Source organism: Oryx dammah, unplaced genomic scaffold (genome assembly GCF_014754425.2).
Source record: "Oryx dammah isolate SB20612 unplaced genomic scaffold, SCBI_Odam_1.1 HiC_scaffold_5, whole genome shotgun sequence".
NCBI classification, from domain to species: Eukaryota; Metazoa; Chordata; class Mammalia; order Artiodactyla; family Bovidae; genus Oryx; species Oryx dammah.
The window spans coordinates 14,277,368-14,301,279 of record NW_024070189.1 but is presented as its reverse complement, the minus strand read 5'-3'; the positions used below and the strand labels follow the sequence as shown (position 1 = coordinate 14,301,279).

At 42.8% G+C, this 23,912-nt stretch overlaps 1 protein-coding gene across 2 annotated transcripts in view; it reads right to left on the bottom strand.

Annotated features, from left to right (window-relative positions):
• The window catches only part of ERAP1 (endoplasmic reticulum aminopeptidase 1), a 42,102-nt gene extending 19,408 nt beyond the window's left edge, over positions 1-22,694 (bottom strand). The window contains exons 1-8 of one of the 2 annotated variants that reach the window (XM_040239370.1): positions 19,086-22,694; positions 12,658-13,198; positions 10,731-10,869; positions 7,692-7,826; positions 3,357-3,477; positions 2,521-2,675; positions 2,049-2,162; positions 285-416 (exon numbers count right to left, since the gene is read on the bottom strand). In XM_040239370.1, coding sequence (XP_040095304.1) covers positions 285-416; positions 2,049-2,162; positions 2,521-2,675; positions 3,357-3,477; positions 7,692-7,826; positions 10,731-10,869; positions 12,658-13,198; positions 19,086-19,293 — 1,545 coding nt within the window. In that variant the 5' untranslated portion in view covers positions 19,294-22,694. Of the gene's footprint in view, positions 1-284; positions 417-2,048; positions 2,163-2,520; positions 2,676-3,356; positions 3,478-7,691; positions 7,827-10,730; positions 10,870-12,657; positions 13,199-18,453; positions 18,527-19,085 lie in introns of those variants that run through there. The other variant, XM_040239372.1, reaches the window with a different exon arrangement.
• Between the last annotated feature and the right edge of the window lie 1,218 nt (positions 22,695-23,912).

Here is a 23,912-nt window from a genome sequence, read left to right as displayed (position 1 = left end):
AATCAAGATCTATTTGCTGAAGGATAAATAAAAGGTTTCTGTAGACTGTGAATATTCACTTACAAAGGTAAATGAAGAACTGACAACAATATAATCTTTAGGATTTTAAGCCATACTTAAAGTTAGGCCTTAAAAAAGTTGACTCTGGGCAGCCTGAGTGAGAAGAGAAAGCCTTCAATCCAGGTCGGTCCTATTGAAGGGAAAGTCACCCCACAGCCCTAGCTATAGCCTCTCCACTCCAGTAAGTTTAGTGTGCAAACTGTATCCTTATAATACATTTTTACCTTGTCATAAGAAACGTCATCAAACATCTCCTGAATCTGAGCAGGATTCTCCACGGGTGTGGACACGGGGTGTGAGGAGTTTAATGCATCCACCTCCATTGCTTTGAAACACTTACCAAAGAAATACTCTTCCTATTAAATCAAAAGACAACATCACCAGTGATTCACATTTAGATCAAAAACTATGAAATGAGGCTGGCTGCACGTGGGATAACAGCCTTACACTCCACATTTCTGATGTGACCTATTATATATTTATAGAATTTACAAAATTAAACAATTATCTTCTAAGGAACAGACAGGAAACAGTGATTTTAGATCAACATTGAAAATTTGTTTAAATATTTATCACCTTCGAATAAAGAACATTCCTATTAAAAATGAAAACATTATGCCTACAGCCCGCTCGTACCCAAATATGAAACTAAAATATATAATGATTTCAGTATCTCCAGTCTTCATCTATACTATCTTTTTGTAAATTAATTCATTTATTTTACTTGGAGGCTAATTACTTTACAATATTATAGTGGTTTTAAAGCAAAAAAATTTAGCTTTCACCATGTAGTGAAAGAAAAAGCAATGGAGAACAAATTCCAACTATAATCTGATTAGGGCATCTTACACAACAAAACAATAAGCATACATGATCACTTTTATTATTAAAGACTACATGGAAACAGGAAAATACTTATTATGGTCCACTATACTGTAATCAACCCACTCCAGTATTCTTGCCTGGAAAATGCCATGGATGGAGGAGCCTGGTAAGCTACAGCCCATGGGGTCGCAAAGAATCGGACACGACTGAGCGACTTCACTTTCACTAGATTAGGGCAATTATTTGATGACTGCCTAGTTTCACTTTCTTTTCACATATAAGTTATGTATATAGGAAGATGAATATGCACAAATGAAAATTAAAATATGGTAAAGGATTGTTTTTACATAATGTTTCTAATTATACTGCATTTGATTTTCACAAGTTAAACACATGACTTTTGAAATCATCATGTAGAGATTCCAAAACAGTAAGTCTGTGACCCATGACTCTAGGTTCTTATACAATCCAATGTGCAATTATCTTAAAATTCATTTGATTTGGCAAGTAGGACCCTATTGAAATAACATCAGTCTGTAAGTAATACTTCTCCAGTGAGCAGCCTGAAGGAGGGAAAGCGATACAGAACAGACAGTTGTCATTATTTCTGTTTCTTTGACACTCAGGGAGGAGAATTTAGTACTAACTTCATAATTCATCGAAGAAGGCAATGGCACCCCACTCCAGTACTCTTGCCTGGAAAATCCCATGGACGGAGGAGCCTGGTAGGCTACAGTCCATGGGTTGCTGAGGGTCGGACACGACTGAGCGACTTCCCTTTCACTCTTCACTTTCATGCATTGGAGAAGGACATGGCAACCCACTCCAGTGTTCTTGCCTGGAGAATCCCAGGGACAGAGGGGCCCGGTGGGCTGCCGTCTATGGGGTCGCACAGAGTCGGACACGACTGATGCGACTTAGCAGCAGCAGCAGTAGCAGTCATAATTCATAGATTTGGAAATAAGCAACTGAGTGTGGAAATAAGTCTTTGTGAGATATCTTTAAAGTACACTAGCATTTTGGAAACCTGATCCATATTTAAACTCCCAGGGAGGTTATCAATCCTTCTATAAATTCCATAATCAAGCATTGGTAAATATAATATTTTCCAGCAACAGATTAACCTAAAATGTAGGAAAAAAAAGTAAGTAAATACAACTTACCACTTTCAGTTCTGGATGAGTCACACTGACTGACACGAACTCCATAAACTTGGCAAATCCCTCTTTTAGCCAAAGATCATTCCACCATTCCATAGTGACGAGGTTTCCAAACCACTGAAAGGAAAATATTACTCAGTTTATCCACAGATTTCTATGGCAACTGGATTATCTACACGGCCATAAACGTCAAACATTCAGAAGGAAATATATTCTGTATGTGTAATGTCAGTATATGAATGTTAACATATCTATAAAGTTAATATTTTTTTCAAAGTAAAAAGAAAAACTTTTCAATATGTATTTTAAAACATGGTACCTAATGTTTTGAAGACATCGATTTTCCTCTGGGAGAAAAAGACAAAGTAAAAATGAATCCATAGAATTCATATATCAATATGAATAGCCTATGTCCCAGAAGAGCAATAAAAACATAGTTTATACTGTTTTGAAAAGTGTGATTGAGCTCATATACCTGGTGGGCGAGTTCGTGAGACACAGTCATCGTGATGCCGAGCTTACTTGAAGCGGAAGACTTCTCAGCATCAAACAGTAGAGAAGATTCTCTGTATGTTGTCAGTCCCCAGTTCTCCATTGCACCAGACTGGAAGTCAGGAATCGCAGCAAGATCTTGGGAAGGAAGCAAAAAAACATCTCATCAGTCTTAACCTACACATGGCCCAAACACACCACCTCTCAGAATGGATGGATGCAGGGATCAAAGAGAAACAGTGACCCCCACAGAATCTTGGGTTCTGGTCTGAAGAACCTTTCACAATGAAGAAAAAGGGCTCAGTGGCTCATTCAGAGTTACTCTGCTATTGCATGATAAAGTCACGCTTGGCTTTCAGACCTCCTGAGTCCATTTCTAATTCTCTGACAAGGTGTTTGGGGACTGGACAATCTTAAACATTGTCTCAATAATCCACTCTAGCTGGGATCCCCAAGACTCCCCCACACTAAAAACTCAAACACATAATAGTTTTAAGGGCTCATGTAAGAAAGAAAATGCAGATTTTCTTATGCTCTATCAAGGAATTCATTGAAAAAATTTATTGAGTACTCTATGTTCCTACCAAATGCATGCCAATCATGGGGAAAAATGCAGCCTCTGTCCTTTGCTATCTGCCCACTAATAGAGTTGTGTTTGTCTTTTAAATCAGAAGGCATGCTACATGCCTCAAAAACCTGCTGGGGTTTTAATGACTTGAGAGGCTGCTGAGCTGATGGGGGAAGATGCCAGTGAGGAAGATATAATCTACTGCTGGGGTCATTACATGCCAGTTTGAAACATCTGTGCAAGATCTATACCTTGTTTGGGTAACGGATATGGGATGTTGAAATAATCCTCATAAAATTCTAGAAGAGTCACCGCGGCATCCAGTGCATAATCTACCTGATTTATCTTGTCTGGAACAGCATATACGGAAACCTGAAGAAGAAGACACAAGGAAGTTATCCGAAGGCCATCGTGGCTTTTCTAGAAGGCTGACATTAACAGCTTCCTACTGTGGGACATGGAGAAGGCGATGGCACCCCACTCCAGTACTCTTGCCTGGAAACTCCCATGGACGGAGGAGCCTGGTGGGCTGCAGTCCATGGGGTTGCTAAGAGTCGGACTCAACTGAGCGACTTCCCTTTCACTTTTCACTTTCATGCATTGGAGAAGGCAATGGCAACCCACTCCAGTGTTCTTGCCTGGAGCATCCCAGGGACGGGGGAGCCTGGTGGGCTGCCGTCTATGGGGTCGCGCAGAGTCGGACACGACTGAAGCGGCTCAGCAGCAGCAGTAGCAGTGTGGAACATGGTTGCCAGTATTAAAGGTAACAATTGCAGGCTGCTATTTCTTATATTAATGCTGATTGTTCTCATCAATCCCCCTACTGAAAACAACAGATGATGAGTAACACATATAAAAATGTCTTCCGAAATGTTTACATGAGATAGTGCAAAGGTAAAGACAACTTAGTTTTCCCAAACTGAAATGACCGCAGGACCCTGGGAAGTCAGCAGAGGGTCCCTGGAGCCAGCTTTTGCCCTGAAGACACTAGCCCAATACAAATGGACTTGAGCTGAGGTCTTCATAGCACTGGAGAACTCAACAGGGAAAGGAGACAAAATCCAGAACCTGCTCAAGGTGGGTAGGAGATGTCCCCTGCTACATCCCAAAGGACCAAGCCCTTACTGGAAGTCTAAACTAGAAAGAATCACCAAATTCCTCCAGGAGACTGCAAGGGGGGAAAAAACGCATTATTCAAACCCTGGTGATGTATGAGGAATAGTGAGAGAATGTCCTCAGAGGATTTATGGCTAAAAGCTAAACTTCATGCCGTCTAACAGCTGAACTCACAATAAACCTAGGTGGTCCAAAAACCTGAAGCCATCATTTAAAGTGATTCCCAAGGCTGCAAAGTCTCTGGGTTACTTGACAGGAGCAAAATACAAATTCTCTCTGGAAAAATTCACCTTCAACTCAGGTAAGAAAAGCTCACAGACACAATTCACAGTCACAGCACAAAGGAACAAGACTCCGTGAACGAGAGCCTCAGAAACAACAAATCACAGCACCAGCCACACGAAGACTTCATATATGACAACTTCTGGACACGATATAAAGTGTGAGCTCAATGTGTTAAAGAAAGAAAACAGCTCAAACTATTGGCACACAAAAAGGGTCTGGGGACCTAATCCCAATGTAGATACATGTGGGAGGGGGCGGTTCCCTCACATCTCCAAGCAACATTCCAACACCAGCTGGGTAGCCTACAATTCAGTTCCACGCTGACCCTCCTGGCGTGAGAGCATCATTCTACAGGATTTTCAGTCTTACAAGCCTGCTCCCTAACCTGATTTCAGATGCTAATCAAAAGTGCAAGTTATCACCCGTGCTTCTGACTTAGCAGCTATTGGTTGGAGGTTCCCAACCCTCTTCTTGAGTTTAATTTGCTAGAGCAGCTCACAGAACTCGAGTAACATTTTACTCTATAAGATTCCCAATCCACTATAAACAAACATAACTCAGGAGCGAACAGCCACATGGGAGAGGTGCCTTAGGACAAGGTATGGAAAAAGGGAGTGTAACGACCATGCCCTCTCCTACAAACCACTGTCCCTACACCTCCACTGGTTCACCAATCCAGAAGCTCACAGGAGCCACCCTTTGAGTTTTTATGGCATTTTCACTACACGGGCATAAATGATTGACCTTTGGTGACGAAACAGTCTCCAGTCCCAACTCTCCCATCACATGGTTGGTTCCCAGTCAACCAGCCTTAGGTAGGTTACCTAGGAAATTTTTATTAACATAACAAGAGATAATACTCATGGTTCTCAACACATAGGACATTCTAAGAGTTTTAGTAGCTCTGAGCCTTCATCAAGGATGAAGACCAAATAACATTTCTTATTATGAATTACAATATCACAGTATGAAAGACGCATAAAAATAACCATTCAAAAAGGATTCACCGAAGTGGGCAAATCAGTGAGTGGGTGTTTTTACTGTTAATTTCACTGCTGAACTTAGATTGCTTCCTACAGCCAAGTCTCAGGCCTTAGCTTCAAATCGCCAGGTAAGCAGAGATATTTCCACAAGGATAAGAAGACCCTTTATTCAGGACCTTATTCAGGCCCTACAGAAGACAAGGCAATTCAGAAGAGAAATCCTAACTATCCCAGGCATCAGTTAAAACTAGCACAAATAAATGAGGTCATTTTAAATAAAATGTCCCCTGCCTCCTTTTGAAAATCTTCTTCACATTCAGGGCCACAGCATACAGTTGCGTAGGTTGTTCACTACACAATGAGACCCACCCAGTGGCAAGAACTCCTCCAAACAAGACCTCTTCCCCTGACACTCCAGTACTCCCTGACCCAGATGCTCTCCCCAGAGCCATTTAATACGCCAAGCTGTCTTCTCTTACTTCCTTCCTGTGGCTAGAAATCCCCGGCTCGGATAGTCAGTGACATTCGCTTCCAAACTGCAGAAAGTTATAGACAGAAGAAGCAAGCTGAGAAGCCACTGCAGGAACTGATCCAACTCATACATTTTACAGACTGTAAGCTGCTGGGAGCCGCCACGGGAGATCCCACCCATGACAGGGTCATGTGGAAGAGAACTGTTCAGCAAGGCTTCAGAACTCAAGGGGCTCCCTAGGCTTTCTCGAGCATCTACCCCAGAACCAGAATCTGTCTGTTTTACTGTTTCATGACTTTCACCAACTCCTCTGATATTAACAGGGGGCTAACCCTGACCACCTTTCTCTGGAGAAAATCACCTTAGGGCTATAGCTAATAAGTCTCCTGGACATGAGAGGAATATTTCAAATCAAACCCCCTCTGTTAGCATTCTAGCTTACTCGGCAGGTATATCCAGACTCTTACAGCTACGCATGTGATTATTTACAGCCTCCCAACTGTGAGAGGCACAGAAAGCCTAAAACATAGAGCCTTTGAAAGAGTTAAAAGTTATTAGAGTAGTGCTAGTGCTGATGTAGGATTTCATTATTGGGCCAATGCTTGTTGCTAAGTTCCCATATCTCTTATCCACTGTGCACCTGGGAATGCATTAGTTAACATAGTGAGAATGCAAGAAAAACAAGTGTAGCCTTGAATTTAACCATATCAGACTTTTGAGCTAACTGGTTCTTTCTTGTAATTCACTGCACCTTTGCTCTGTGAAAAACGTAACTCTGTTTGGCATTTTCTGAGGCTGACATAGATTAGAAATATAAAGAAAAAACACTTTGAGGGAAAATAAGTTTTCTGGTTGAGCAGCCTTTATCAAAAGAGGGTCATAAAATGTTCACAGACCTCCAAGGCCAGAAGATACTGTACATAACATCATTTGTGGGAAAGGTATGCAGAAAAAATCATGGTTTCAATAAGGGCAAAACTGCTGGAATGTTGGGCTGACTCTGTATGACCTTGCATCTTTCATTTCCATCTATGTACAAAAAAAGTATATAAAGTACCGTTTAAAAATAAAGCTATGGATCTCGCTCATCAAAGCAGCTTGATCTCCTCGTGTCAATCATTTTCCTCCTTTTACTCTCTCTTTCAGGCTAGTTCCCATCTGGAGTACAGAGATCCGCCACGTCTACTTGTTTGCCTGGGTTTCTAAGACCTGAACGGGAAGGTGCCCTGCGCCTTCACTCCCTCAGGAGACCAGGAGGGCACCTGTGGCCTTACGTAGACAGTGCAAGTCTCTTGTCTTGAGACTTTATTGATTTTCTGTATAAACCAAGGAACATCAGCCTCTTTTCTTCTCTCCTCTATTTTCTCATCTACAACATTCTTATCTCTTTCTCTAAATCAATTGCAATCGCCGATGCCGTTTCTCCTTTGGGTTTCCCTGGATCCTGCAGGGGCTGGACCCCGGCAGTAAGTTCATCTCCAAAGGTAGCAGAAAGCCAGTTAATGGTGGAGCCAGCACCATGACCCAGGCCAGGCCGCGTCTCCCCACATGTTTCTGCTATTAGAACCCCGCTGCAAACACGAGCATCTGTGACAGTGAGAAGGCCCACCAACTAGTGTGTCCGAGAATGAGGGGCGTTTCCAGGATGTGGGACTTCCAGTTATAAAACCAGGACCGTCCCAGGCAGACCAGGGCAAGCAGGTCACCCTATGTGACAATCACAAGTTCACCTTCACTCCACTCTTGGTCATCTTGCTGACAGACTTAAAATCTGAAACAATGAAGGCCACCAGGTAGGTGCTCATCTTCACAGTGACGTCAAAGTGGTCTTCTATGAGTCCTTCAGCCACAGTCACAGATTTAACCTAAAATCAGGATAACTGAGATCATCAAAGAATCCAACTACCCAAGACACTGAAAACATTTTATAAAGAGAAACAGTCCTAAGTCTCAGACATACTGAAAGTATATGACATGACATTTGTATAGTTATTTAAGAATATCTCTTTCAGAGACTTCCCTGGTGGACCAGCAGTTGGGACTCTGTCTTCCAATCCAGGGAATGTGAGTTTAATCCCTGGCTGGGAAGGTAAGATCCCACACATCTCACAACCAAGAACCAAAACATAAAACGGGAGCAATACTGTAACAAAATTGATAAAGACTTTTCAAAAAACGTATCTCTTTCTTAAGTAATTTAGATAGGAAAGCCAAACCATTCTCCTCCATGTTTTTATTGAGATATAATTCATATACCATAAAATTCACTGTTTTAAAGTATACTGTTCAGTGTTTTTTTTTAAATTATATTCACAGTTATATAACCATCACCACTTAAATCTCTTCTAAATAAGCTAGACGATTACAAACTGACTCATATTGGCACATGAGAATTGATAACGTCGCTGGGAAAAAGCAAAACTGAGACTGCTGATTTTGCCAGGATGTAGCCCACATAATACAAAGTGCAAGAATAATCTGGAAATGCAGTGTCTAACTGGGTGCATGTGTCACCATGGATAACCTAAAAGAGCTTCTACTTTCTTAAACAATTCAAAGAAACCCATGCCTGGGCCTGACCCTGCAAAGTCTCCTCCAGACTCTGATCTGCTTCACTGAAGTCAGGTTTTGCCGTGTAATCAGGGAGCAGCCTTGCAGAGTGGGGTTGGAGCTACAGAGGTACAGGCTAAGAGGTCGGCTTCCCAAGAAGAAAGTCTACTACCTCAGCCAACAGAAAGCAGTGGGCAGGATCTTGGAGAAAAGACCAGTCGAAACTAGTCTAAGAACATCCACATTAAGATGCATTTTTCCTGTAATCCCATTTCCACCTCTATTTCTACGCCCTCGTCTTTTATGATACCCACCAGCCACAAGCTATGGTTGTCAGCTCGTCAGCCTTTGGGCATTCATACCCTGGCTCTGACAGCCAACCTAGGTTTATTCTTGAAGGGCCAGAAATTACCTCTTTTTAAAATGTGTTCAGCTTACCCCTGACAAAAATTTCTGTGCTTGAAGTTGCGCTCATTAGTAGGAAAGTAAGCTAATTAAACGAATTCAAATTTAGATGTGATTAACTCCTGCCCCAAACACTTGGGTGTTCCAAAGGCATATTTTCTTCTCTAGCCTCCAAAAAGACCCTTTGAAACCCCTCAATCCCATGTCCTTCCCCTCAACCCCATGTCTGAAGCTTAAGTTCAGGTGCCTCTGTTAGATTTCTGCCAAGCGGAGGGATGGCCCATCCAAGAGCAAGATTACATTCGAGATTTTCAGATCCTCAACAAGTAGGTCCCGGACATTCACGGATTTGGACTCCAGCATCTTTGTGGAGCCTCTGGGCTTTGGCCTTCCCCCTGCAAACCAATGAAATCTCTACCAATCTTATTTAGTGGGTCAGTCTGTCCCTCACTTCCAAACCACCCCTGTTCCTTTATTCATCTTAAGCTGTAATTCTCTAATTAGAGAAATCACTCCCACCCCAGGCAGGAGTACCATAATATTTGGGGAGGGAGCTATAATTTGAAAAAGCATTTTCTCTATCTCAAATTTATGTTAGGAAAACAGCATAACTGTTTTTTATCTTTCTATATACACGTGCGTTGGGGAAAGAGACAAAAGTTCTTGTCTGGTGCCTTTTATACAGGCTTCTGGTAAGGAATGTCAGAATCTCTTTTAGGGGGTCCTTAAGGGATTCAGTGAGCAATATAGAGTTCTAAAGGTTGGGAAATACTACACTGGAGGTTGGTTCATGGCTCTCTGAGTCCCTTCATGTAAAGATACTGCCTCCCCAGCCAGCATAGGGATGAGGTATGATACCCTTCCGGACTCTGGGCAAAGCCTATTCCAGCCTGAGTCTCATCCACAGTGAGCTTCTCTGAACAAAGGATGTATGTGCTTTAGCAGTTGGTATGTATCAGTGATAGACTGACAGCTCAGCTTCTGTGTTTCCAGTACTACCAGAATCACAGGGTAATGGATCTCACTGAGTAATTTTATTCATTTGGCAAGGTCATCTTCTCCTTTCCGCTTTTAAAAATCAGAGGGGTTTCAGCAGAGTATTATATTTAGAATAGATAAACAACAAGGTCCTATTTTATAGCACAGGGAACTATATTCAATATCCTGTAATAAACCATAATGGAAAACAAAAAAGTAGAATAAAAAAATAAAACTCAGAGGGAACACTGTCCACATGTGCTCTGGAACAGGAAAATAATGACCTTTAAAGGCAACCTGAGGTAGCTACCTTCACTACCATTATATTCTTAAAAGATTACTTTTTAAATTTCCATCTGCCCAATTTCATGCCAGTTATTTTTAATACAAGTTGTATAGCTAATATTACTAATATATTATACAGAAATTATAGGAAATAACTAAATCATAGGAATATGACCTTATTCGACAGAGCGTTTCCTTTAAAAATCCTTTTAAAAGAGCATATGAGAAAAGTGTAAGTGCTTTATGAAAGGCACTCTCACTTGAACCTGATCTGAATTTCCAATATGGTTTCTCTTGTCAACATGGATGACCTGCAATGTCACTCTTACCTAAATTTTGCATGTTTTTAGGGACAATTGTTTTTTCCTTTGACCATAAATAAATTGCTGCTTGAACCAGAAGCATAGGTTGGAAGTGAAAAAGAAAACTTAGCTATCTGTCAGGCAATTAAACAAACAAAACAGGTAGCCTGAATGTTAGTTGTCAGTGGGGAGACGCAAGCCACAGGGAATGAATGGACTTCTCATCAGAGATACACAATTTAGACTCACCAATGGCATATTGGAGATGGCGAGGTGTCTTGGTTCCCTTCTGATCTTGATTAAAAAACTTGCCTTGAAAGCAGGTTCATCAAAGCATGGAAAGGCCATTCTGGCTGCAGTCGGTTCGAACTGTGTTGATGCAAGTACCCTAAAATTCCGTAAAGGGAAATAAAAACACAGCATGAAGTACCAGGGACTATAAGTTAGGTGTATGATCATGTCTTAATTCCTAAAGTTATCACAATCCTGATGAATCTCACTACCAAAAAATCTTTTATATGACAAAAGCTATCATAAACTAAAAGACAAGTAAAAAGAACAGGGAAAATTGATCAAAAGGTATTTAACAAAGTGTTAATATAACCTGAACAAATAATGAGCTCTTAAAAATAAGTAAAAATTCACCCACCAACCAAGCAGAATAGCAGGCAGAGGTCATAAACAGGCAACTCACAAAAGAAGAACATACAAATAGTCAATAAACACATCAAAAGCTGCACAGCTTCATTAATAATCAGTGTAACAAGTTAAAGGGGGAAATCTGTTGGTATTTTGGCTTTAAAAGGATTGCCACTACACAGTATTAGTGAGAAATATGGCAAGGCATATCAAAAGTTTGTTGACCCCCTAACTTAGCAATTACATTTCTAGGCATTTATTCTAAAGAAATGACTTACAAAGATGCTTGTCCAAGTATTGCTGATGCTAAAAAGTTGGAAAAACCTAATTTCCATCCATAGGAGGATTAATTAAATAAATCAACACAGAAACATGAGTTTTAATAAAATTGTTAAAATGATGTAAAGTGACAGTCATCATGTAAAATACATGTCAACATATATTTTTAATAAAAAAGCTCCCTCATGAAACATAAAATACAACATAGTTCCATTTACATAAAATGACATGTACATATATCCAGAAGAAAGTCTAAAGGATGTTCCCCTAAAACAGAAGCAGTAGTTATCTCTAGGGGTTATAATGGGGATACATTTTATCTTTTCAAAAATTCTTTTCTGTAGTATTTGACTTTTTTTTAACCTCAAAAAATAATATGGAATCAGAAAAGTATAAGCTACTAAAAAATTTTGATTTTAAAATTTAGCATAAAATCTCCCAAAATATATTGTTTTTTAAAAACAGAACTAAAACAAGCAGGAGACGATCTCTAAAAAGGTTTCAACTGAGACAAAAATATTTCCTCTAATAGGCTGTTACAGGTTGAATTGAGTCTTCCCAAAAGATATTTTGAAGTCTTATTACCTAACATCAGTGAGACTTTATTTAGAAATAGGGTCTTTACAGATGCAGTCAAGTTCAGATAAGGCCATCGGGTCAAGCCCTAGTCCAATATAACTGGTGTCTTAAAACAAGAGGGAAACCTGGAGAAAGGCCGTGTGACAGGCAGGCAGAGACCAGACTGATGTAGCTGCAGTTCAAGAAATGTCAAAGATTAATGGCACCACAAGCTAGGAAGAGGCAAAGAATGGGGCTATTCAGAGGCCTAGAGAACACAGGCCTCCTGACACCTTGATCCTGGACTTCTAGCCTCCAGAACGGTGAGATATTAAATTTCTACTATTTTAAGTCACACAGTTTATGTACTTTGTTAAAGCAGCGCTTGGAAACTGGTGCCTAGGCCAAGAGAATTTAAAACATTTATTCTATCCCAGAAGTCTAATTAAATAAACAAATAGGTATTTACTCTGATAGAGCTGGAGGAAAGAAAATTGGTTCAAATAGAATGAAAAATGAGATTTAAAAAAAAAAGGAAAAGACTATAAGCCATTTTTAAATATGCAAAGACATGCAAAACAAAACCAAAGAAAGAATTCAACAATCAAGGGAGCTTTAAAGGACAAGCCACCTGAAATAATAAATTTAGTGTGGGTAGCACTTGAACCTTAGAAAAAAAAAAAAAAAAGACAAAAATTACCTCACTTCTCCTTCTTTGGTTCTGTAGGTACTTTTATAAAATCCGTGGAAACTCTCAGAAAGATTGCCAGCGTAGTCGATGACAATGGTGTATGGGAGGCCGACGACCAGCGGCTCGGAAGCCAGAAGCGCAATTTGCTCCTGAGGTGGGTTTTCCAGGACTCTCAGCGGCTCTTCAGCTTGCCTCTCGCCACCTCCCTTCCTCAGGGTGGCCTTGGATACTTGTAGGTGGTGGCTGTGCAGGATGATGGTACTGGTGGGCTTGCTGGCTGTGATTTCTATCTGGGTGGTTCCCCCGAAAGTCAGAGTGGTGAGATTTGCATGAATCATGAGATCGTAATGAGCTGGGATGATGTGCTCTGGAAGTCGCATTTTATTCCAAGGAAACGGTGCCCCGTTGCTAGCTTTTGGAAATGTTGGTTCCCTGCTCTGACATGAGGATGGAGTTGCCACGGTTAAGAGAATCAACAGTGTCGAAAGCAGTAAGGGCCTGGTTGCAAGTGGCCATTTGATGGATGGAGATATCATCTTGCTTGAAATGGCTAGAGATACAAATGTACAAAAGAAAAAAAAATTACTAAAATAATATCAAGAGAGCATAATTTCAGAATGCATCCACCCAGAATTAACAGATATAGATACAAACTTAAAAAAATACTAGGTCTTTCCCTGAAAGTAAAATTATCTTTCCTATGTTAATGAGTCACAAGAAGAGAGAAGTTTATGGTTAACAACAATTATTAACCTCTACTAAAAAGCATCATTTAGCTTTCAAAGTTTAAATTAACTCTATCAGTCAGGATCCTCCATTGAAAGCAAGAACCAGCTCTGGCTGAAGATCCTTAAATGGATCACAGAATTGACAGGTCATTTGGGAAACCAGGCTCATAAAGCAAGCAAAGATGGGCAACTAGAACTATATTAGACCAATATGTGATTAGATGACCACTCCCTGCCCACACAAGACCTTAGAGAAAGCCACCCCAATGTGTAGAGATCAGATGCTGACACCTGTGAAGGCATCAAAGGAGGAGGTCTCTACTACCCTGCAACTTTCTGTTGTTTCAGCAAAAGTGAGGTGTCCACACCACCAGCAGGGAGGTATACAAAGCAGGCATCTGGCCTTACAGCTTCTCAGTGGGAGAAAGGCCTTGCTTCCCTCTAAGCTTACAAAGCAGAGTCCTTAAAACACAGAAGTAAAGGAAGGAAATACATGCTCAGTAGCAAGGGGGAGTGCGAATGCAACAGTAAGCCTTAAGAATATAATCAATCTGATTTCGCTATTGACCATCTGGTGATGTCCATGTGTAGAGTCATCTCCTGTGTTGTTGGAAGAGGGTGTTTGTTATGACCAGTGCATTTTCTTGGCAAAACTCTGTTAGCCTTTGACCTACCTTGTTTGGTACTGAGGCCAAATTCACCTGTTACTCCAGCTATCTCTTGACTTCCTACTTTTGCATTCCAGTCCCCTATAATGAAAAAGACATCTTTTGGGGGTGTTGGTTCTAGAATGTCTTGTAGGTCTTCATAGAAGCGTTCAACTTCAGCTTCTTCAGCATTACTGGTCAGGGCATAGACTTGGATTACTGTGATGTCCAATGGTTTGCCTAGGAAATGAACAGAGATCATTCTATTGTTTTTGAGATTGCATCTAAGTACTGCATTTCAGACTCTTCTGTTGACTATGAGGGCTACTCCATTTCTTCTAAGGGATTCTGGCCACAGTGGTAGATATAATGGTCATAATTCACCCATTCCAGTCCATTTTAGTTCGCTGATTCCTAAAATGTCTCTTGCCATCTCCTGTTAGACCGCTTCCAATTTACCTTGATTCATGGACCTAACATTCCAGGTTCCTATGCAATATTGCTCTTCACAGCATTCAACTTACTTCCATCACCAGTCACATCCACACCTGGGTGTTGTTTTTGCTTTGACTCTGTCTCTTCCTTCTTTCTGGAGTTATTTCTCTACCGATCTCTAGTAGCATAATCAGCACCTACTGACCTGGGGAGTTCATCTTTCAGTGTCCTATCTTTTTGCCTTTTCATACTGTTCATGGGGTTCTTAAGGCAAGAATACTGAAGTGGTTTTCCATTCCCTTCTCCAGTGGACCACATTTTGTCAGAACTCTCCACCATGACCCGTCTGTCTTGGGTGGCCCTACATGGCATGGTTCATAGTTTCACTGAGTTAGACAAGGCTGTGGTCCATGTGATCAGTTTGGTTAGTTTTCTGTGATTGTGGTTTTCAGTCTGTCTGCCTCTGATGGAGAAGGATAAGAGGCGTATGGAAGCTTCCTGATGAGAGAGACTGACTAGGGGAAACTGGGTCTTGTTCTGATGGGCAGGGCCATGCTCAGTAAATCTTTAATCCAATTTTCTGTTAATGGATGGGGAAGCTCGATACAGTCAGCAAAAACAAGACCGGGAACGTGAAGTCAAGTGGGCCTTAGGAAGCATCACTATGAACAAAGCTAGTGGAGGTGATAGAATTCCAGTTGAGCTATTTTAAATCCTAAAAGATGATGCTTTAAAAGTGCTGCACTCAATATGACAGCAAATCTGGAAAACTCAGCAGTGGCACAGGACTGGAAAAGGTCAGTTTTCATTCCAATCCCAAAGAAAGGCAATGACAAAGAATGCTCAAACTACCACACAATTGCACTCATCCCACATTAGCAAAATAATGCTCCAAATTTTCCAAGCCAGGCTTCAACAGTACATGAACCGTGAACTTCCAGATGTTCAAGCTGGATTTAGAAAAAGCAGAGGAACCAGAGATCAAATTGCCAACATCCATTGGACCATCAAAAAAGCAAGAGAGTTCCAGAAAAACATCTACTTCCGCTTTATTGACTCTGTCAAAGCCTTTGACTGTGTGGATTACAACAAACTCTGGAAAATTCTTCAAGAGATGGGAATACCAGACCACCTTACTTGCTTCCTGAGAAATCTGTATGCAGGTCAAGAAGCAACAGTTAGAACTGGACATGGAACAATGAACTGGTTCCAAATTGGGAAAGGAATACATCGAGGCTGTATATTGTCACCCTGCTTATTTAACTTAAATGCAGAGTACATCATGAGAAACACTGGGCAGGATGAAGCACAAGCTGGAATCAAGATTGCCAGGAGAAATATCAATAACCTCAGATATGCAGATGACACCAACCTTATAGTAGAAACTGAAGAAGAACTAAAAAGCCTCTTGATGAAAATGAAAGAGGAGAGTGAAAAAGTTGGCTTAAAATTCAGCATTCAGAAGACTAAGATTATGGCATGCAATCCCATCACTTGATGGCAAATAGATGGGGAAACAATGAAACAGTAACAGACTTTATTTGGGGGGGGCTTCAAAATTACTGCAGATGGTGACTGCAGCCATGAAATTAAAAGACGCTTGCTCCTTGGAAGAAAAGTTATGACCAACTTAGCATATTAAAAAATAGAGATATTACTTTGCTAAGAAAGTTCCATCTAGCCAAAGCTATGGTTTTTCCAGTCATCATGTATGGATGTGAGAGTTGGACTATAAAGAAACCTGAGCACAGAAGAATTGATGCTTTTGAACTGTGGTGTTGGAGAAGACTCTTGAGAGTCCCTTGGACTGCAAGGAGATCCAACCAGTCCATTCTAAAGGAGATAAGTCCTGGGTGTTTATTGGAAGGACTGACACTAAAGCTGAAACTCCAATACTTTGGCCACCTTATGTGAAGAGTTGGCTCATTGGAAAAGACTCTGATGCTGGGAGGAATTGGGGGCAGGAGGAGAAGGGGTCGACAGAGGATGAGATGACTGGATGGCATCACCGACTCGATGGACATGAGTTTGAGTAGACTCCAGGAGTTGGTGATGGACAGGGAGTTCTGGCGTGCTGGGATTCAAGGGGTCACAAAGAGTAGGACATGACTGAGCAGTTGAACTGGAACTGGAGAAGTAGGGACTGAGGGAAAGGACAGGATGTATCAGAATGGCTGCCAGGTTTCTAGAATGAACATCTGGATGGTGGTAGGTGTCCTTTATTGAAATGGAGAAGGCCAGAGGTGGAAAAGATTTAAAAGGGAGGAGAGGGAACCAAGGCTTCATTTTTTAATATGTTTAATTTGTGATGTCTATGAGATGTCCAAGGGGAAATATCAAGAAGGCAGTTAAATATACACAGACTGAGACATAAGGGCTTTAAAGGAATTTCCTATTCTTGACTACACTCCTTTAAGGTTTTAAAAAGTATCTTCCTCTGACATCTGATCTTACTAAATCTTCTTTGACAATCAATGGTGTGGATTAAAGTGCCGCAGTAACAGAGTTCCTAACTTTCTTTCACAGCCAGAAAGAGTTCAAGATACTAACTGCTTTTGGTGATTCTGACTTCTCCCACTTACACAGGAAGTCAGGGCAACTGGTCCTGGGCTGTCTCCTCCTTCGCTTTTTGGGTTACCATGGAATGTCAAATCCATCATCAAGAGGTAACAAACAGGCCTTCTTCCAAAGGCTCTGAGCAATGAAATTAACGAGCACTGATGACAGCTAGTAACAGGTAGTAAATACTTTTAAAATGTTGATTCAATTTTTTAACGTATTAAACTTTTCTATTTAGGCCCACCTGAAAATGTGCTGCCTATCAGTACCACTACAACTCCGTGCCAAAAGAGACATGCTGGCCAATTTTTCAGTTTTTTTTTTTTTTTTAAGTCGTTGACTCCATCCTGAATTGAGAGCAAATACTTCGGGGATTTAGTAGAAACCAGAGCACTTCTTTCTAAACCTGGCCTCACAAAGAACCTCCAAGAAAAAAGTAAGGAAGTGTCTGCATTTTCTCCTTCCTCCCGAAATTAACTTGCAGGCCCACCAGGCTAGTAAGACACCAAGCGGGAATTTTAACTTGCTCCAACAGGAGGGCCTTTAAACTCAGTAAACTCCAGGCTGAGCCACAGCGAAGGGAGGACAGACAGCTATTGGCAAGAAGTGCATAAGAAGGGACAGACTTGAATTGATCTGCTGCTGCTAAGTCGCTTCAGTCGTTTCCGACTCTGTGTGACCACATAGACGGCCTCCCACCAGGCTCCTCTTGTCCCTGGGATTCTCCAGGCAAGAACACTGGAGTGGGTTGCCATTTGCTTCTCCAGTGCATGAAAGTGAAAAGTGAAAGTGAAGTCGCTCAGTCGTGTCCAACTCTTAGCGACCTCATGGACTGCAGCCTACCAGGCTCCTCTGTCCATGGAATTTTCCAGGTTAAGAGTACTGGAGTGGGCTGCCATTGCCTTCTCCACGCTTAACTGTCCTTGCGCCGACATCCCTGCGCCTGCAATTGACCGAACTCAGGTTTGTTTCTCCAACTACTATCGGCCAGGTGCTCTCTTCGGCCAAACCCCAACCCTTCTCCCCCGCCATCCACCCACCACCTCACTTGGCCCTCCTCTGGAGTCCAGCAGGCGAGGCTGGCAGGAACCCAGCCTCAAGGAGAAGCGCAGACGACGGCTCCCGCCTGCCTGCCGGGAAGTGGCGGGGCTTAGGGGAGCTCTGCGCCCCTGGCCAGCCCCCGGTGCAGAAAGAGGCAAGGCCACTGTTGAGCCTGCGCCAACCCCACCACCTTCCCCGCGGACATGATCCCCAGCCTCGAGACCCACCCCGCACCCCCGGGGCCCCACTTCGCCGCCCCCGGCTGATTCCCTACTCCCCGGGTCCCTGGACCGCCACAACTCTCGGCACGGAAAGGATGCCCTGGCCTCGCTCTTCCCCCAGACACTCAGCCTCCCCCCACAGCGGAACGTACTGGGGTCTCTCTCACTCAGTACCTGGGACTCGAGGACCACGCCGCTGTCGCCTGCCTTGACCGCCCCGGGACCGGAATCAAAAGTGAAAGCGAAAGTGAAGCCGGAGCGGCAAGCACAGGCGCGCGGGGCGCTGGGCCGAGCCCTGCAGGCGCAGGGGATTCCCCGCCGAGGGGTGCCTAGCTGGGGCAGGGGAAACCCAGCAGGACGAGCAGAGCCCGCTGTTCCCAGGACAGTTCAGTTCAGTCGCTCAGTCGTGTCCGACTCTTTGCCACCCCAGGGACCGCAGCAAGCCAGGCCTTCCTGTCCATCACCAATTCCCGGAGTTTACCCAAACTCCTGTGCATCGAGTCGGTGATGCCATCCCAAGACAGGGACTCACAAAACAATAAGGCGTACGGGGCAGAGGGAACCAGCGAGCAGAAGCACCCCTTTAGGGATGCAAATTATTTTCCCTGCACTTCTCTGGAGATCTGTTGGGGGGGGTCCCCCATAGATTAGCCTTTGGGGCAGCGGAGGTTTGGGGGCATAAGGAGAGGGCTGGCACTCTTTGAGGGCACTTGGGTGGAGCCGAGCTCGCCTCTTTCCCCCCCGCCCCTGCCCCGCCTGAACCAGCTCACAGCCCCGTTGGACTCAAGGCATGTCCATCATCTCACCTCCGCAAATGAGCCGAGAGCCCCGGGCCCGCCTCAGAACGAAGCAGGAACCCAGAACTGCTCTGCAAAATGCTGGCTTGTTCAGGGTTTCCGTTTGCAGAGATGTTGGGCTGCAGACGCGGAAGAGGAAGAAGAGAGAAACAGAGGCACAGAACTGCCCCACCCATACAAGGGGCCCTCGGACCCCGCGGAGATGCTCCACCCACATTACAAGTTTCTCCCTGGGCTTCCACGTGGCTCCGTGGTGAAGCGTCTGCCTGCTAATGCAGGAGATATGTGTGCAAGCCTTTATCTCAGAAGATCCCAGATGCCTCAGAGCAGCAGAGACTGTGGGCCCCAGCTACTGAGCCTGTGCGCCCCAGCTACTGAGCCTGTGCTCTGGGCCCAAGAGCTGCAACTACGAGCCCAGGCACGGCTACTGAAGACATTGCGCCCTAGAGCCCCGGCCTTGCTCTGCAGCAAAGGAAGTCTGTGCATTGCAGCTAGAGAGGAGCTCCCACTTGCTGCCACTGGAGGAAAGCTCATGCAAGAACGAAGAGGCAACCCAGCCAGTAAAATAAATCTTAATAAAGAACTTATTAAAGTTCCTTAAAAATAAAGAACTCAATAAAATTCCCCCTGCCTTTTCAAATCGAATGCTCGGAACATTAAGACTGGATGAAATGTCCCAAGAAGCCCACCTTTAAACAGTTGAGAGTAAATGGAGTAAGAGGCCAAGAAGACACAAATGTTCCTACTCACCGAATGCTGCCCTGGCCTCTCTCAGATCTTTCTCTCAGTAAATACAGGCTTTCTCCTCTCACTTCCTTCTCTGCTGCCTTGCCTTTGAAACCCTGGGGTTCTAAGTTATCTGAAGAGTATTTCTCAACTTCTTTTCCCCCTCGATCTTATGCCTCCTTTTAAAAAATACAATTTTTTTTCTTCTGCATAGTCTCTCCAGTCAAGGTTATTTTGTAATATAAAATTAATGCCCTGTCCCCGAGCCCAACCAGAGAGGGACCAAGGGAAGTATTTTCACTAAAATTCAACAATAAAACCAACTCTGGGATCAGGTAATTTCTGCCTGTTTCCCACGATCTCATTGTACTCATAGCTCCCAGGCCTCTGGGTGTCAGGGAATGATTCCAGTTTGCTCAGATGAGAGCTACTGGTCCAGTAAACTCTTGCATTTCTTTGTTTTCATATTTGTATTTTGGGACTTGGTGTTTCCCTTCAGTTTCTAATAAGCTTAGTTTCTTTGAAAAGATTTCTTGATGGTCAGAATGGAAGGAAGTGAAGGCACCAAACAGGTGGGAAAGAAAGTGAAAGTTGCTCAGTTGCGACAGACTCTTGTGACCCCATGGACCATGGAATTCTCCAGGCCAGAATACTGGAGTGGGTAGCCTTTCCCTTCTGCAGGGGATCTTCCCAACCCAGGGACTGAACCCAGGTCTCCTGCATTGCAGGCAGATTCTTTACCAGCTGAGCCAGCGGGGAAGCTCAGAGGATGCTTTAAATGAGCAGTTAAGGCAGGGAGAGGGGAATTCGTTTAGCCATACTGGGCAGAAGGGCACTGAAATGTCAGTAAGGACAAAGCTGGCCACCAGACTTCTTTCTCACAGCCGTTCCCTTGCCCAGACTTTAGACTCAGTTACAGTGCTAAGATTCCCTCTTCAGAATCCAAGGACACTACAAATAAAACAATTAAGGATTTGGCAGCATTCCCTTCCTGTTTCAAAGCTCCAGCAGGGATCTGTGGGATGCAGACCTTGGAGCCAGGACTTTAAACTTGAAGAATTCCCACTTGTAGAGTCCGTGAGATCAAAAGTTAGCAGCCACCAAGCTCAGAAATGGTCTTAAAGGGAAGTGGCCAGAAAGAAGGGGCATCTAGGTTTATTAATTACTTACCAACTGTTAGATACTGTGCTGAATGGATTTGTGTGTATGTATGTATAAGTTAATCTTTTTCAGCAATCATGTAATGTAGGTATTATGCTTTATAAATTTAGAGAAGTAAGAGAGATTGGCAACTTGCTCAAAAAAAAAAAAAAAAGGCACCTAAATTTGAACACTAGGTGGGTCAATTTGAGTCCAAAGTACCTGTTTTTTCCACTGACTCACACACCTTCCTCAGCCAGCTGTTATGTACTCCCCACCCGCTTCACCTTGCCACCGCTTCACTTGGCACTTCTAGCTTTGCTGTCTTCCAAGCAACCCCTGGGAATTTCCCACCTTGAAAAACCTTTCTGGAGCCTCCCCATTTCCTCCTGGTGGATATTCAGTTATGCTGCTCCACCTCCTGGTGGATATTCAGTATATGCTGCTCTATACAGCAGTAGCTAAAGAATCCAAAGCTTTATTCCTAGCTCATGGTGCACTGTCTGTAGGCAGGGTCCTCTGCCCTGCACAGCCAGCTGGGGCTCAGCGTGCTGGAGGACCATCATCCTGTTGGTACATCCATCTGAAGCTTTTGGCCTTCTTGATCACCACAACAAGGAAGAGTAAGTCCAAAGAATTAGGCATCAGCTTTTTCCCACCTCATTGCTGAATAATATATATCCCTTCCACTCACATATCATTGACCAGAACTAGCTACATGGCCTTCTGCAAATACAGGGAGAGGTTGGAAAACACTAATATTGTCCTCCACAGTGTAACAGGGTCAGCTGAGTCTTACCTTTCAAAAGTTCAGTGTCCTTAGTCTCAGACAGAGCCCGAGAGGAGGAGGAAGTCCATCTCAGGCTTTAGCCATTGCAACACATACAACCATGGCTTCAGTTCAATTCAGTCACTCAGTCATGTCCGACTCTTTGGGACCCCATGGACTGCAGCACGCCAGGCCTTCCTGTCCACCATCAACTCCCAGAGTTTACTCAAACTCATGTCCATTTAGTTGGTGATGCCACCCAACCATCTCATCCTCTGTCGTCCCCTTCTCCTCCTGCCCTCAATCTTTCCCAGCATCAGGGTCTTTTCCAATGAGTCAGCTCTTCACATCAGGTGGCCAGTGTATTGGCGTTTCAGCATCAGTCCTTCCAATGAACATTCAGGACTGATTTCCTTTAGGATGGACTGGTTGGATTTCCTTGCAGTGGCTTATTGTTGATCAGTTCTCTTTTGCCAGCTTGGATTCCAGACGTTGATCAAGTAGTGTTTAGTTTTGCTCTGATTAATTGCATCAGCTCTGTCTTCATTCAGTTCAGTTCAGTTCAGTCTCTCAGTCGTGTCCAACTCTTTGTGACCCCATGGACTGCAGCACGGCAGGCCTCTCTGTCTTCATTAGCTTTTATCAATTAATATCAGCATTGGGTTCATTTCTTCTCTTTTGCTGCCAAAGTTGCTACCATTTGAACCTGTCACCACTTTCCTTTTCGATGTAAAGTCTTACCCATAATCATGATGTCGAAAACAGACAGAGCTGTTCTGATGAAGAGGAACAAACCCACCCGTTCAGTCCTTGCCAACTGGCTCTCAACTCCATTCCCACATCTACCCCCTCACACACACTGTGAATGCTTAGGTACCTCCATAGGCTCCTATGACCCCAGAACTTAATTTTATAAACACCACCTTAAAAAAGAATAAAACAAACAAACAAAAAAAGAGCAATGTCCCTCATTCTTGATATTCCTGATATCTTGATATTAACAAAGAGAATGATAGTTTTCTCCCCTACAGGCCAAATCACAAGCCAGGCCTACTCAACAAAATCTATACCATTGTACTGAAAATCAAAAAAAAACAAAAAAAAAAAAAGGAAGAAAATATAGATGTCAAGTTAAAAGAAACACTACTTCAAAGAAGGCCAGTGACCCCACAACAACTAATAAATCTCTCTAAAACATTGTGGTTTGAAAGTATTTACATGTACTCTATCTCATTGAATCCTCAGAGTGTACCTGTATAGGTGGATTCTATTAAGAGTAAACAACAAGAGTTCTCAATAAGTGATCAAAACTGCAGTCAGACTACTAGGACTCCTGAAGAACTTTTTAGGTGACTTGAGGACTGATGACTTGTTTCCCATTCTCTCCACCCTAGACATCTATTTGACAAACTTCTGCCACCTAGAGTAATCTGAGCATGACCCTAGTTGCTGCAGCCTGACGGAACCCAGAGACCTCACCCTCCTCTGTCCCTCTTCAGTAAATGACAGGCCGACCTCACCCCTCTCCAGCCGACAATCTGTATTCCTGTGGGTTTTCCCTCTGTTCATTTCAACTAGGAAGTAAGTCATCATTAACACATGTTTTTAAGCTTGGCACTTCTTTCATTACTGTGAGGTTCAACACTACACTGAATGTATGGTGATTAGATGTTTTACTTTTTATTCCCTATTTTGAGAATTATATGTTTATGTTTGTTGCCCATTTATCTACTAGAAAGTCATTACTTAGTTACATAAAACTTTTCTATGACACTCAAGAGAAATCCATGAGTTCTATTAAAAACGTAAAATATCACAATCAGTGAGGTTTGTTGTTTCAAAGCAATCCTGTAAGTATGTCTAAATGAATCATGTCAGTTTATTAAAATGCCAGACCTGTACCTGCTTTGTTAAGTTATTTGAGATGTTGGAGTTTGTTTACCAGATATTGTTAACTTGAACATTAAACAAATAGTGATTCAGGAAACCTGATGTTCAGGTTTGATCTTGTTTATGGCTCTTTCTGCCACAACAACTGAAAATTTCATCTAAAAGAAAAAGAACACATGTTCTTCTCAGCCATGAAATTAAAAGACGCTTTCTCCTTGGAAGAAAAGCTATGACAAACCTAGACAGCATATTAAGAAGCAGAGATATTACTTTGCCAACAAAAGTCTGTATAGTCAAAGCTATTGTTTTTC